The sequence below is a fragment of the Euphorbia lathyris genome, chromosome 4, assembly GCF_963576675.1.
Source record: "Euphorbia lathyris chromosome 4, ddEupLath1.1, whole genome shotgun sequence".
Classification (NCBI taxonomy): domain Eukaryota; kingdom Viridiplantae; phylum Streptophyta; class Magnoliopsida; order Malpighiales; family Euphorbiaceae; genus Euphorbia; species Euphorbia lathyris.
Window position 1 is genome coordinate 5775775 of NC_088913.1, and position 16359 is coordinate 5792133.

At 34.0% G+C, this 16359-nt stretch overlaps 1 protein-coding gene across 1 annotated transcript; it reads left to right on the forward strand.

Moving 5' to 3' along the window:
• Nucleotides 1-2578: 2578 nt before the first annotated feature.
• Nucleotides 2579-13841, forward strand: LOC136226388 (NADPH-dependent aldo-keto reductase, chloroplastic-like). Its single transcript, XM_066014843.1, has 3 exons — nt 2579-3707; nt 9815-10066; nt 13410-13841. Exons 1-3 carry the CDS (start codon nt 3138-3140, stop codon nt 13668-13670), a joined length of 1083 nt encoding a protein of 360 aa, XP_065870915.1. The 5' UTR covers nt 2579-3137; the 3' UTR covers nt 13671-13841.
• The last annotated feature ends 2518 nt before the right edge of the window (nt 13842-16359 follow it).

The following is a 16359-nucleotide window of genomic DNA, read 5'->3' on the forward strand; positions in this document are numbered from 1 at the left end:
TAATAGAATTGGATATTAATATTAATAAATTCAGTAAAATATTCTTACCAAAAAAAAAATAAATTCAGTAAAATATTTGATTTTTTTTTGTCCAACTCATACAGAAGGCAATATATTATATTAATTTTTTTAAAATATTTTTTTACGTCTAAATCATATGTTACTAATAAGTGGTAAAATAACGTATATGTAAAGTATAAATGACAAGATTCATGAACGAGAAGACAATTTGATAAATTATTTCTCAAATTGACCCAACTTATCAACGTTATGGATTTGGCCTAATACTCATCCAGTCCCTTTAACTTGTCCAAATTGGTCATTTTACCCCCTCAACTTATCGAATATCCTATTTACCCCCTTAACTCCATAAAAGTGGTATTTCTCACTCCCTCAACTTGTCCATTTATCCCCCCAACTCATAGAATATCCTATTTACCCCCTTAACTTCATAAAAGTGGTATTTTTCACCTCCTCAACTTGTCAATTTACCCCCTCCCCAACTCATAGAATGTCCTATTTACCTCATTAACTTCATAAATGTGGTATTTCTCACCCCTTACAATCCGTCACCGAGGCCTAAATTGATACATTTTTTAAACGTTAAACCTATATTGGTGCTATTTTATACGTGGAACCTAAATTGATACTTCCCCAAAATCATAGGCATATTTTGATACATTTTCCCTACATATAATGTCTTTAACTTGTTTATATTAATGTTCTTGTTTTTTTATCAAAAAAAAAAAATGTTCTTGTTATTTGTATCTTTTATTCATTCTTTCTCTTTTCAACTTTTTTTGCTAGTTAAATTTTGATTATCTAATTATTGTAATACAATATTATTATCTAATTATTGTAATACAATATTATTATAATAAACACATGAAAGATCGATATAATTATCAAATTAAAACAAAATAAAAAGTTGATATTAAAAATATATATTTTCAAACTCATTTGAATAAGTGTTATTAATTTTGCACTATAAAGGAGTAATAAATACCACTTTTATGGAGTTAAGGGGTCAATATGAGCATAAGGGATGAGAAATACCACTTTTATGGAGTTAAGCCGGTAAATAGGACATTCGATGAGTTGAGGAGGGGTAAAATGACTAATTTGGACAAGTTAAGGGGGTGAAAAATATCATTTCTATGGAGTTAAAGGAGTAAATATGACATTCGATGAGTTGGAGGGATAAAATGACCAATTTGAACAAGTTAAGGGGGCTGGATGAGCATTAGATCTTATAGATTTTGACTTCCATTGTTGGGGTAAAATTGCAAAATTTTAAACGATAAAGGTAAAATTGCTCCTAACTATAAACGTTAGAGTTTTTATGTTTATCTTTTTTCACTTATCCTTTATATACACGAATAATTGTTTTAAAGTTCTCTTCCAACAAAATAATTGTTTTATAGTTTACCAAATTATGAGATTTTTTTTGAAGGGACCAAATTATGAGATTTAATTATATGTATAAATAAATAGTTTTTTTTGGATAATATTCATTTGGCTCCTTAAACTAAGGCTTTAAAATTAATTAAACCTTCAATTATCAAAATCATCAATTAGGTCCTTGAACTAACAAAAAACCCATCAATTGAGTCCCTACTCTAAATAAAAATCATCAATTGAGATCTCATCGAAAATCATTCGGTTGAACTGTTTCAGACCATCTTTTCCAACCCCGTCTTGAACCAACACATAATTATTATAATCTATATAAAACAGTTATAGTTTCTGATTTTATAATAGAATGTTGACTCAATTAATGATTTTTATTTAGTTCAGAGTTCTGATTGATGATTTTGATAATTTAATGTCTTAATTGACTTTGAAGCTTTAGTTTCGGAATCCAAATGAGTGTAATGTGTTTTTTTTTGAAAAGTTTTTCTTTTTTGAGTTAAGGTGCAAAAATACCCCTAACGTTCTGTGTCAGGAGTACTTTTACCCCTAACGTCTAAAATGATGCAATTTTACCCCTAACATCTAAAATAATGCAATTTTAGCTCTAACGTTGATAATTTGGATCATTTCAGACACTATTATAAAATACAAATATTTTTGTTCTTTATTCTACATTAATTGCATATCAATTCGTTCTTAAAAAAAGATTTCATGTTTTTTATAATTTAATAATAGAATTTGAGATAATATTTATAAATTCGGTGATTTTTTTATTTATCCAATTTGTACAAAAGACCGTATATATATTTTTTCACATCCCAACATATGTTTGTGATTTGTTACTGATAAAATATCACACATGTGAAGTGTAGATGACAAGATTCATGACCGAAAAGTTAGTTTGATGAATTATTTTTCAAATTGGCCCAATTTATTAACGTTAGAGTAAAATTGCTATTGACTTCCAACATTAAAGGTAAAATTACATCATTTTAGACGTTAGGGGTAAAATTGCTTCAAATCCAAAACGTTAGGGAATATATTTACGCCTTAACCCTTTTTTTTTTTTTTTTGACAAGTGTATAAATAGTTGAAAAATAATTTTAATTTATAATTTTAAAACAATAAGAGACGTCTCAATATTAATCTAAAAATAGAAAAAGACTGAAATCAGAAATCATCATAAGGAGTCAGAGAGTGAAAGTCAGTCTTTGTTTGTTTTGGGTTGGTAGATTTGGGGGTTGGATAGTGATCGATTTCTTATCGATTTAGGTATTTCTATTTCTATTCTTGGATTGGAGCTTTCAATTTCAACTCGTGCTTATTACTATTCATCTGCTAGAATTTTTTTTATTGATTTTTCCGATTTGGATTCTTGCTTCTTCTTCTTCTTTTATATAAATTCCATGAAGTTTACAGCTAATCATTTTGTCTTGTATTTTGTTGTTTTTCTACTCTTCTCTGCTGCCCTTGTTGACCCTCTTTTTTCATAACTATTAAACTATTATTATTTCCATTGTTTGATTTCGTGGCTAAGTAATGTGGTTGTTGAATTGATTATCCTTTTTTTTGATTCTGATTCCATTCATAGCTTCTTGTTTTTGACTCCATTTTGATACAAACAAGTCTAATTTCTGGATTTCTGATTCTGTGTGTTCAATTTTGGATTTGGGGTTTTGGGGGTTTGGGAATTTGGGGGTTTGAGGATTTGGGGATTTGGGGAGATGAAGGGTAAGGGAGGAGCTTTGGGGAGTTACTTTGTCTTAAACACAGGAGCTAAAATTCCTGCAATTGGATTAGGAACATGGCAGAGTGATGGGGATCTTTGTGTTGAAGCTGTGAAAACAGCATTATCTATTGGGTATCGTCATATAGACTGTGCTCATCTGTATGGAAATGAGGTTGAAGTTGGAGAAGCATTAGCTGAAGCTTTTAAATTAGCTTCACTGAAGAGGGAGGATGTTTTTTTGACCTCTAAGTTATATTGTACTATGAATTCTCTCAATAAGATTGAGAATTATGTTAGGGTTTCTCTAAAGAATCTTGGGGTTTCTTATTTGGATCTTTATTTGATGCATTGGCCTGATAGTTCTGCTTTTGGTGATGCTACTGATCCTCCTTCTAAGTCTGGTAGTGAGTATAGACAGTTTTTGAATCGGTTGAAGAAAGCTTGGAAAGCCATGGAGGGTTTGATTGAGCTTGGTCTTGTTAGAGCTATTGGTGTTAGTAATTTCAGTGTTCAACAGATCAAGGAGCTGCTTAAATTCGCTAAAATTGTGCCTGCCGTCAATCAGGTTGGCCTTTTATCATTCTTTCCTTTGAATTTCTTAAAATTTGACTTATAATAAGCTTAATTTCTCCTGTTTGATGAATGATGGTGTTCTGTGAATCTTGTTTTGGGACTTCGGATAGACAGATCTATTCTCTAGTTGGAATGAATGAAGCTTTTTTTACACAATTACTGGACTGTAAAAAATTTAGGTCTTTGGAACAAATCTGCAGTAGTCAATCAATTCGATAGTGTTTTGAATTTTGATTCGCAGCTGATAGTATAATGTTGTGCTTTCTACTTAGCAAATTTCAGCCTTTCTACTTAGTTCTGAAGGAGACTGCCTCTCGCCTGTGGCGGCAAGGTGGTCGCCTTCGGAAAATCGCACGCCTTCCAGTACAGAAGACGGGGGCTTGAACGCCTGGGTCGCCTCAGGCGACCCAGGCGTTCGCCTTCCGCAACTATGGTAATAGTATCAAATATCAATGCAACTAAGGAGGTCCTCATTAGGATAAACAAGTATAATTTTTGGATTTCTGGTTCTGTGTGTTCAATTTAAGATTTGGGGATCTGGGGATTCGGGAAGATGAAGGGAAATGGAGGAGCTTTGGGCAGTTACTTTGTCACAAACATGGGAGCTAAAATTCCCTTGCTAGAATTGATGAACTGTGAAAAACTTTTATCTTTGGAACAAATCTGCAGTAGTCAAACACTTTGATAGTGTCAATGGCGAATACATGAGTCCTCCTGTGAAGGGGTAACTTTACACCTGCCTATATAATTTTTTTTTTTTTTTGCATGATATAAAATCTAACTACAAGAGGGCGAGCCTTGGCGCAATGGTAAACGTTGTTGTCGTGTGACCTAGAGGTCATGGGTTCGAGTCTTAGGAGTGGCCTTTTGCCAAAAAATTTGGCAGGGGAAGGCTTGCCCCCAATACACCCTTGTGGTGGGACCCCTCCCCGGACCCTCGCTTAGCGGGGACGCATAGTGCACTGGGCCGCCTTTTTTTATAAAATCTAACTACACATTTTTGAGACAATTTTTTGTTTTCCCATTTTACACATTTCTAAGCCAAAAGTTTCTAAGCGGATAGATTTGGGGGGCCATATTGTACCTCCAAACCCCCAATCTGCTGGAGACAGGAGGCTGGCTGTCCTGACACCCCCTGTCTCTGCCCCTGAATAGTGTTGTGAATTTTGATGTGCAGCTGATAGTATAATGTTGTGCTTTCCACTTAGTAATTTTTTAGTCTTCCTTGGATGGTAATAGTATTAATATCAATGCAACTACGGAGTTCCTCGTTAGGATAAAGGACAATGAGAATAAATATCTAAAAGTGTACTCAACTAAGGAAAGCAAGCACATCATGAGCAGGAAGATGAATAACTAGATGCATATTATTCAATAAATATCTGCTTGTTGTAGTGAATCTGCGTACTGCCCATCGGACAACCTATTCTCTCAGTTCTGAAAAAGCAACATGGTGTCTCTGTTTAATCCATAGTTGTTAAAGGCGCACCTCACTCAAGGCTCAAGGTAGTGAGCCTCGATTGCACAAAGTGAGGCGCGGTTTAAAAGGCTCTCGCCTTGTGCGCCTTGCCTGGCTTCGGAGCCTGAGTCAAGGCACGCCTCAGTAACATATATTGTTTTCACGAGTTTTTTTTACTGTTTTGTGTAAAACAAATGGTTGATTAATCTCAACCACTAATCTAATTTAAATAAACTTTATCTTAACCCTTGATCTAAATAAGAATACCAAGAGACGTAAATATAAAAAGGCTAGAGAGGGATTAAGAGCAGAGTCACTTAAAGAATACTTAAGAGGGGGATTAGTTAGGTACTTAGGTTAAGACGTTAAGTATATGTTATTGTCTCTATGAAGTATGAACTTAACATGTTTTTATGTGGTCATAAGTGTGTTTTTCTAGTTTATGCTTTAACTAGTAATAGAGTATATATATATTTTTTATTTTCTGCGCCTCGTGTTCCTCAGGCGCGCCTTGCTTTGTGCCTTGAGCCTAGGCTCCAGGACCCCTTAGCGTCCTGCGCCTTTAACAACTATGGTGTCTTTGTTTAATCATATGAGCTACTTCTTTTGCTTTGTTCTCGCCTGTATCATTATTTTTATCTTTCCCTAAACATCCAGACGAAAAATGTTTTGTTTATATTTTCTCACTTCTTAAACCAATGGTGTGATATTTTTTAAGGTATTCTCCTACAATTTTTAACTGTGCAGTGCAATAAAAGCTGAACGGAATTGGCTGATGCGTCTTTTATAATTTGTAAAGCATGCAACAGGAAGATATTTCATGTCTAATTTCACATTTTCAATCCCTTCTTACTGTGCCTGTTAATACATGTCAGGAGCTTTTGCATTTAGTAAGAATGTTTATGTGCGTGTATTGCAATTAATTTGTATATATAAGTCTAAGATTTGAGTAGTCAATGTATTACTCTTCTCACCTGTTCATTTTATAGTTATATTTTTAACGTATTAAACTGTTCGATTCGATTTGTCATTGTTCTTCTTTAACTTAAGTTAATTGAAACTGGTTGAAATTGTCTGACATTGATCCAGTAATGGTGGTCATCTCGTGCATTAGGCGACTTTTTGGGGCCAACTTAGGCCCAAGTTTCAACCTTTTTCTTGGGAAGCTAATTGAAATTGGTTGAAATTGATCTAGTAATGGTCATCTAGCGATTGAACATCTCAATAAGAATTTAGAAAGCTGAATTTCAATGCCTTCCAAGGACAACAACAACTGGCAAGATTACAAGAAAAAAACCAGTCTCTAATCCAAACACTTAAACTCATATTCGTGTTTAATGTTTATCTGTGATCAGTGCAAAAAGGTTAGAAAAATTAATTCCTTAAAGTGGGAATGGTTGAACCATCAAAACTCATTGGGTAAATTACACCAATGGTACCTGAATTTTATTCTAGTTCACACTTTGGTACCTAGATTACATTTTGTCCCAAAATATACCTGAAGTAACGATGACCAGACAATTTAGTATATTTTACCGCTTAATGACCGCTCAACGCGAGTTTCATGAGTTAATTAGATCAATGGTACCTGAACTTTACCATAATTTACACTTTGGTACCTGTATTTTATTTTATCCTAAAAACATAACTCAATTAAAGGTATGAAAAATTTGATTCATTTGATCGGTTAGTGACCGGGTAACGTGAGTTTGACCATTTTGAACTAAATATTGGGACTCACCATACACTCAATTAACATGAAATGGTAGTATTGTAATTTTATGTTAATTGAGTGTACGACGGGTCTCTATTTTTAATTTAAAATGGTCAAACTTGTGTTGACCGATCAATCGGTCAAATGTACTAAAATGTTGAGTCATCTTTACTTGAGGTGTATTTTTTGGACAAAATGAAATCTAGGTACCAAGGTGTGAATTAGGGTAAAGTTCAGGTACCATCAGTCTAATTTACTCGTCAAACTCGTATTGACCGGTAAAATATACTAAATTGTCCGGTCATTGTTACCTCATGTATATTTTTGGGACAAAATATAATCTAGGTACCAAAGTGTGAATAGGGTAAAGTTCAGGTACCATTGGTGTAATTTACTCAAACTCATTCACTAAATTGGGATTAGGTACACTTTAGAGAGGAGCTACTAAAATAAAAGATGATAAATGATAACAAGGGTACTGTCTCAAGAAAGAATAGAACTCATGGCTCTGAATTGTGTATGGTTTTCCTTCTGCACTTGAGATAAGACCTATGTTGTATGGAAATGGAAACGGAATCTGAAAGACACGGAAATAGACACCGGGAAACGTTATTTCTAAAAAAGTATAGCTAGGAAACGGTAATGGAAAAGGAAACGAAATGCAGAAACGCTGATGAAGAGTTTCCGTGCAACATAGGATAAGACATTATCATATAGAGCCATGACATCAGTACTATCTCTAACGTGTTTATTTATACCAATTAAGCGGATGATTTTTTATGGTTCAAGCATTCCCACTTAAAGGAATTTAACTTTTCTAACCTTTTTGCATCGATCATAGAATAAACATTAAACAAGGTCCCGAGGTTAAGTGTTTGGACTAGAGATTGATTTTGTTTTTCGTAATCTTGCTGGTTGCTATCCTTGGAAGGCATTGAAATTCAGGTTTGTAATTTCTTGTTGAGATGCTCAATCACTATCCTACACACCTTTGGATTTAAAAAGGAACCCAAAAGTAAATCCAAGATAGTTTTTGAGGATGCTTGACACCATTTATGGAGTTTAACTAGGGCTGTAATCGAGTTGAGTCGAGCTTTGGCCTCCTCATGCTCGACTCGTTAGAAAATTGACGATTTCGAGCTTGAGCTCAATATTTTGTTCGTGAGCTGCTTGTTTATTTGTTTACGAGCTTTGCTTGCGAGTATCTCGTTTATTCTGTTAATGAACTTTACTCTCGAACAACTCATTAGTTATGTTCATTTGAAATTTCCTTAACACAAAACTACATAGTTTTGTATGTAATTTTACATTTCTCCCTTTATAGAAATACTATTATTCGAAAAGTAATCGAACTAAACTTGCTCACGAGCCTGTTCATTAACATTATACTTGAGATTGTTCATGAACCTATAACCGAGTCTGCTTGTGACCTTTTGAGCCGAGCTTTACCGTGTTCAAGCTCGGCTCATTTATAAATCGAACCGAATATGGTCAAATACTTTATCAAACCGAACACCGAGCCACTCATGGGCTGCTCGACTCATACAACCCTAAGGGTAACTATCAATTTAACCTTCACCCACTTTGAGCTGAATCAATAAATCTTAAGTTTCCTTGAAGGATGGTAGAACTCCTTTGAAATAACAATAGACTTCCTCCTTCGCATCATTACAAAGAAGTGTGTCATGGGCATATGGAATGGGAAATTTGTTAGTCTGTGATGCCATGCCAACTTGATGTCAACCTACCACCCATGCCATTAGAGCTGTAATCGAGTCGAGCCGAGCTTTGGTCCGCTCATGCTCGGTAAAAAATTGACGAGCTCGACCTCAACATTCTGTTTGTGAATTACTCACGAGCCACTCGCGAGCTTGTTCATGAGCTTTGCTCGCGACCAACTCGTTAATTTTGTTCATGAACTTTGCTCGCTAACAACTTATAAATTTTGTTCATTAATTATAATAATTTGAAATTTCTTTAACACAAAACTACATAGTTTTGAAACCTATAAAACTAAAGTTTGCAAAAACTACATTGTTTTACATTTTCCCCTTTGTAGAAATACTATTATTAAAAAAATAATCGAACCAGGCTTGCTCACGAACGTGTCCATGAACATTATAGTCGAGCTTGTTCATGATCTTGCTCATGAACCTATAAACGAGCCTGCTGGCGAGCTGTTAAGCATAGTTTCGCCGTGCTCAAGCTCCGCTCATTTATAAATCGAAGTGAACCTGATCGAGCCTTTATCGAGCCGAACACCGAGATCATTTACAGCCCTACGTACCATTATATAAGGCAAAAATGGCAGATTGTGGTATTTACCTTTCAAGTGTCAAGTTTACACACGCCTTCACTGTGGAACAACAATGCACGAAACAAAGGCTCTCTGCATTTGAAAATATCGTTTGAGACTTCTATCATGCTCTAAGATTTAGGATATAAATCAACAAAGGGAGCATTAGACTTCTTTTTAAGGGGCTCTCTATGTGCAACATTTACTTCCCAATGACCTACAAACTATGTCAAAAAGAAGCTGCCAAAGAGAAACAATCCAAACCAGGGCTTTACAATGTATCACCTGGGGTCCAAAAAACGTTTTTGTTTTGTTTTGTTGTTTTTACTCTTTTTTATTTTATTTTTAATTTCGGTATGGTGTCCCTTCCATTGAGATTTTCCTTAGGTTTGATAGAGACGTTTTATCCCTATCTTTCTATATGGTTTAGAGTCTTTTGGCTTAGTTTAAGTCATTTTTCATAACTTTTCTAGTTAAAATGCATATGTAAACTTGTTCTATGAATTTGAGTAGAAGTCCTTAAATTTTAGTTACTTTTTCACTCACTTACGTTTTTCCTAGTTTAGATAGGTTGGCGTTTTTGAAATTCCTTGAGGTTCTTAATTGATTTATTATTATTAGTGTTAATAGGTTGAGTTGCACCCGTTTTGGAGGCAAGAGGAATTAGTAAAGTTCTGTCAATTAAAGGGCATCCATGTATCTGCACACACACCTTTAGGAGTTCCTACAGCAACTCCAGGACCATCTGATAGCGGATCAGGGGAAGATGAACCTGGAACCCCACGCATATCATTTAAGAGGTCAAGATCTGTACATGGACCTATGCTGAAATTGTCAGTCGTATCGGAGATAGCAGATAAACACAGAAAGACGCCTGAACAGGTAATTTTGATTGTGATATGTCTCCTACACTTTGTATATGCTTTAACATTAGAAATTGTGATATATATGTTCTTGATCTTTTTGTTTTTCATATTTCTGTTTGTCTCCAGTAGATATGCCCACTTGGTTTTAGGGTAAGTAATATAAGGTCCCTGTGTTTTTAGTGCTCGTATTTTAATAATACATTGTTTAGTCCTTAACTTTTGTTCTATTCAACAGTTTAGTCCTTATAAAGGAACTACACTGTTTAATAATTCAAATATTTGAGGGACTAAATGTTGAATGACAGTGTATTATTAAAATACGAGGTCTAAACGGTGTGTTAGTTAAAAATGTAAGGACTAATGAATTGTTTACCCTTGGATTTAACCGTCTTTGTTAGTTGTGTATATATATGCTGAAGTTCATAGTTAAGCATTTTTTAATTTGGATGCATATTTCCAAAATAGAGTCAATATGCATATACTAGTTTTGAGAATATGTATTTGATAACTAGATGAACAATGCTCGCTGATTCTTGAACATATATTCGCGATTCGAATAGTACTATTCGATTCAGCTCTATTTTGAACCGGATCTATAGCGCGAATCTAAATTATAACAGAATCTTACGATTCGCGATTCGTGTCATGCGATTTGATTCAATTTAGCTCTATTTCTACCCTGTTCTTCATCACCGTTGATCAAAAACTTCAACAACACTAAGTACTAAACTAAGTGTCCTCTGGTTCGATTGTTATTTATCAAGTTATCAACTCAAACTAGTTCCAGTCCATCACTATCAAGTTGGCAACAAGGTAGTAAAACACAGAGTCAGAAACTCAAACTCTCCGTCTCCACTAAGTTATTAAACAGTGTTCGATCTCTGAATTAGTTTTATTAGGATTGCATTTGCATTAGATTTTAATTTGAAGTACTTGGTTGATATGATTTCTTTTTTCACATTAAAATTGCATTTCTAGACTAATATTTCATAGTATTTTGAGTTCAATATGCTAAATATTTTAGGGAAAAGTACAAAAGAATGCCTGTGGTTTGCCTAATTTGCAATCAGGAGCCTGTGATTTAAAAGTTTGCAAATAGAGGTCTGTGGTATGTTTTTATATTTCAAATTACACTGTTAAGTTCTGATTACAACCAAAGACATTCTTATCTTAAAAAAATTATTCTTACATAATCGTCAAAATATAACCCCCAAAAAAAACACTGCTCCCTAAATGAAACCATAAAGCATATGGACATTTTACGTTTTTTTACTGATTTGACCATTTACGAACTAAATTGATATTTAAGTTCATTTTACATCGTTGCAATTCGATTTTGGGATCTGTGTTTTGTCAATATGTAAAAGTAATTTAAAATAAAAATGCTATTTATTGTCATCATTTAATAGTGTAATTTCAAACACTTTGTTTTGTAAAAAGAACACATTACACGGACCTCTATTTGCAACCTTTTAAACCGCATACCTCTCTTTGCAAATATTTCAAACCACAGGCATTTTTTTTTGTACTTTGCCCAATATTTTATTTTTTTTAATGTGGATTTCGATTCACAAGTCGATTTGACAACTACATATCCTAGATTAAGATATTCTTATAAAGAACCGAAACAAGCAAAGAAGCAACATGGAAATTTTTAATATGAAAGCAGTTGGAAGATTCAAATTTGAAAAATTGTTTATTTTAGAATTCTATGAAAACTAATAATATTGTTTGTTTATTTTAGTTGCTTATCTCATAGAGTAATATTCAAAGATACACACAAGAAGATTGTAGAAAATCCAAGATCCGTGGTTTTATAGATTGACTTTTTATTTCAATTTGGCTGCTCTGGATATGACAAATATAAATAATATAATATATATTTTGGTTTAATGATTTGCAATTTGATCTTCTGGAAGTTAGGTTAAAATGAAATTAGAGGGTAAATTACACCCATGGCCACTGAACTTTGCTTTTTTAACAGAATGGTCACCAAACTTCATAATTTAACATAGAAGCCACTCAACTTCACACTTTTTAACACCTATGGCCACTCAACGCCTCAAAATGACTGTTGACAGTCTCAAAATAAAAAATTCTAAGAATTAATGATATTCTAAGCAACTTTAATTCTTGAAATTTTTTGTTTTGAGTCATTTAGGTGTGAATTTTTAGAGAGAGGAAGCTCAAAAAATGGTGATTTTGGAAAATAAAAAGTGTATTTTTATGGTAAATGTCGTTCTAAACAACTTCAATTCTTGAATATTTCATTTTGAAGTTGTCAAGGGTTATTTTGAGGAGTTAGTTAAAGTTTAGTGGTAAGGGTGTTAAAAAGTGTAAAGTTGAGTGGCTTTTATGTTAAGTTTTGAAGTTCAATGCTCATACCGTTAAATAAAGCAAAGTTCAGTGGCCATGGGTGTAATTTACCCTGAAATTAGATGAAAATATCAAGATCATAATGTTTGCAGCTTAACAACCATACTGTCACACACAGGTTGGATTGTGAATTTTCAGTGTTTTGCTTATTCTTGGTTTCATGAGATTACGGAATTTCCTTTTTCTCTACCTGTGTTGTGTTATCTCCGTAAATCATGTTGTCACTTCAGAAATTTGACAGCTCTAAAAAAGAAAGCGCGGCCTGGTGCACTATGCATCCCCGCTTAGCAAGGGTCCGGGGAGGGGTCCCACGACAAGGGTGTATTGGGACCAAGCCTTCCCCTGCCAACTTTTTGGTAAAAGGCCGCTCCTAAGACTCGAACCCGTGATCTCTCGGTCACACGACAACAACAGACTAGCTCATGTCTTAATATTTAGTATCGAAAGGCTTCCTTCCTTCGACTTGAACATATGAATTTATATATTCTACATGATATAAATGGCACAAAAATATAATCGTGTCAAACGGGTTGTGTTGTCTCTATAAATCGTGTTATCTCTTCAGAAACTTGACAGCTATAATCTTATTAAATTCATCACTTTCAGAAGTTGCAATATGCTTTCGAGTAGTTTCATTAACGAGTTGAAACAACAGAATAGTCCGTGTCTTAATATTTAGTATCGAAATGCTTCCTTCCTGGTTGTCATAATTGTGTTATTAATCTATATATTCTACATGATATAAATGATACAAAAATGATAATCGTGTCAAACAGTCGTGTTGTCTCTTCAGAAACTTGACAGCTCTGATTCGTATTAAATTCACCACTTTCAGAAGTTGCAATATGCTTTCATTAACGAGTTGAAACAACAAACTAGTCCGTGTCTTAATATTTAGTATCGAATGCTTCCTTCCTGCAACTTCAACATATAACTTTACCGTATACCGAAGAATTACAAGCATAATGCCATATCTATTGCAGGTTATTCTGCGTTGGGGCCTGCAAAGAGGAACCAGCGTCCTACCGTGTAGCCTTAAGCCGGAAAGGATAAGAAAAAACATAGACATTTTCAGCTGGTGGGTGTCGGACGAAGAATGGAACCGGTTGAACCTGATTGAGCCACAGGTAAGCTTATTTGGAAATGGTATGCTAAGTAATCTCTCTGAGAGTGGCTTAATGTTCGGTAGTGGTCCGCTTCAAGCTGTGCGGGAAATAGACGATGATTCGGAATCAAATGCATGATGAATAGTAGTAATAATAATACTTTAGATAATGTGATTTGTTTATGTTAAGATTGTTATGATTAATCTGGCCATTGCTTTTTCTAAGATATAGATTTTGTGGAATGTTGAATAGAAAAATGGAAAGAAACATTGTTATTGATTGAAAAGAGGAAATTTTGTTTCTTTGTGATCATTGTTAGTATTTTCATAGCTTTGAAATGTTCGGTTTTGATCGCATGGACCTTAATGACTGTAGAATTTGGTCATTCACTGTTAGATCTAAGCTTATTAGAATTCTAGAGTGGAGATTCAAAGTATCATGAGGTTTAGATTTAATAAGTTTAAATGTAACGATAAATGACCAAATTTATTTGGTAATTAAGGTCCATGTGAATACGGTGTTAAACGTTAGGTTAAGATAGGATTTAAGAGTCAATTTGGCCTTGTAGTTGACAGGCAGGTTCAGTTTATCTCTAAACCCAAATCAAAGTTTAGGTATCAATTCAATCTTGAAAATGACAATATTTGGCAAATTAGCCCAATATAATTAATTTCAATATTGCTAGTTTCGGGATTGAGTTGATACCTAAACTTTGATTTTGGTTAAACTTAACGTGCCTGCCATTCGTTAAGATAAATACCAGACATGAGTAGACCTGTTCATGGGTTCGGGTATCCGCTCGGCTCTTCCAAGACCGTGTCCCCTAGGTTGGGCTTGGGATATGAAAATTTATCTTTAGGCCCAGTTTGGTCCAGGCTCGTTAGAGCTTGCATCTTTTTTGGGTGGGTTTGAGATTTATAAAAATAGCATGGGCTGGCCTAGTTTGGTTCGCCTATTAATATTAATTAATAAATTAATATATTTATATATTAATAAGTATAAATTTAATATTTTATTATTAAAACTTATACATATATATTTAGTGGGCTTATATGGGGTGAGTTTGAGATTTGATTTTTGAGTCTGAGCCTAGTTCGGTCTGAGCCCGCCTAAATTAATAGCAGGCTTGGTTGAGTTTGAGCTAAGCATTTTTAGACAAAAACCCACTGAGTAGACCTATTCATGGGCCGGGCCCAATGGCTTTTGTCTTAAAATGCTCAATCTAATAGGTTGAGCTCGGGTTCAAAAAATTAAATCCCAAGCTCAAAGCATAGAAGCTCACTTAAATATATATCTATAATTTTTAATAATAAAAAATTAAATTTATATTTAAAAATAAATATTGATATATAAATATATTAATAGACAGGCCAGGTTGGGTCGGACTGTGCTATTTTTATAAATCCCAAGTCCGTACAAAAAAGAGGGTTTTAGCAGGCCGGGCGGGTACCTAGCTCGTGAACATGGCTAGACATGAGTGATCCTTTCAGACAGTCTTCCTCTCAAGATAGGCTGTAAATGAGCCGATTCGTTCATGAGCAGATCTATCATGTTCGGCTCGATTTATAAAGGACCTGAGCTTGAATACCACAAAATTTGGTCGCGAGCAGGTTCGGTTATACACTCGTAAGCAAGATTAGTTAGATTATTATGATTAGGTTGGCCATTGCTTTTTCTAAGATGTAGATTTTGTGGAAAGTTGAATAGAAAATGGAAAGAAACATTGTTATTGATTGAAAAGAGGAAATCATTTTTCTTTGAGATCATCATTAGTGTTTCATAGCTTGAATCTTAAGTTAAGAGACTAGACCTGAGTGATCCTTTCAGACAAAGTCTTCTTCTTTTCATGAAAATGTAATTGTAAGAATTGGTAAAAAAAAACTAGGGCAGACGTTGGACTTGATAAAAACTCGACCATGTTCTAAACGAGCCGAGCTTGAACATAAATAAATTCGGTTTAAAAGTTCACGAGCGGGCTCGGTTTTACGTTCATCAACAAACTCGATTATAATGTTTAGACAAAAAATATAATTAAGTCTCTCAACTTTACATGTTTTAAGGATCAAGCCTCTGGTCAATTATTTTTTCACATTAAGCCATTGATCATTGATTTGTTATGGATTTGATCCTTATTTAAATTTTTTGTCGAGTTTGGACGGCACGCATTGTTAGGGCGATTTGGCCTATTGGTGTGGACAAATAAAATAAAATTTAGAGTTTATTGACTAGGATAGATAGAGAATAAAAGGTAAAATGAAATTACAAAAATCAATTTCTAGTAGGTTATTTTATGTTCGATCTTCTCATCTTCCATTTTGCAATTTTCAATATTAGAATTGCCAAATTGATCTTCTCCTTTCCCAAACTCGACAAAAAAATTAAATAAGGGCTGAATCGATAACAAAATCAATGATCAATGGCTCAATATGAAAAAATAATTGATCAGATGCTTGATCCTTAAAACAGGCAAAGTTCAGATACTTAATTATGCTTTTTGCCTAATGTTTAGGAATATGTTTGTGAGCAAACTTGGTTTGATTATTTTTTTAATAGTAGTATTTCTATAAAGGGGAAAAAGTAAAATAATGTAGTTGTGTAAACTTTAATTTTACAGGTTTCTAAACTATGTATTTTTGTATTAAAAAAAATTCAGATGAACATAAATAATGAGTTGTTCACTAGCAAAGTTCATTAACAGAATTAATGAGCTGCTCATAAACAAGCTCATGAGCATTTGTAACATGATGTTGAGCTTGAATTCGTCAATTTTCTAACGAGCCGAGCATGAGAAAATCAAAGCTCGGCTTGGCTCGGCTCGGGTTGATTA

Coding starts and splice junctions, on each gene's coding strand:
- LOC136226388 (XM_066014843.1), top strand. CDS start 3,138: ATGAAGGGTAAGGGAGGAGCTTTGGGGAGTTACTTTGTCTTAAACACA. Junction 3,708..9,814: donor TTGTGCCTGCCGTCAATCAG/GTTGGCCTTTTA, acceptor TAGTGTTAATAG/GTTGAGTTGCACCCGTTTTG. Junction 10,067..13,409: donor ACAGAAAGACGCCTGAACAG/GTAATTTTGATT, acceptor TATCTATTGCAG/GTTATTCTGCGTTGGGGCCT.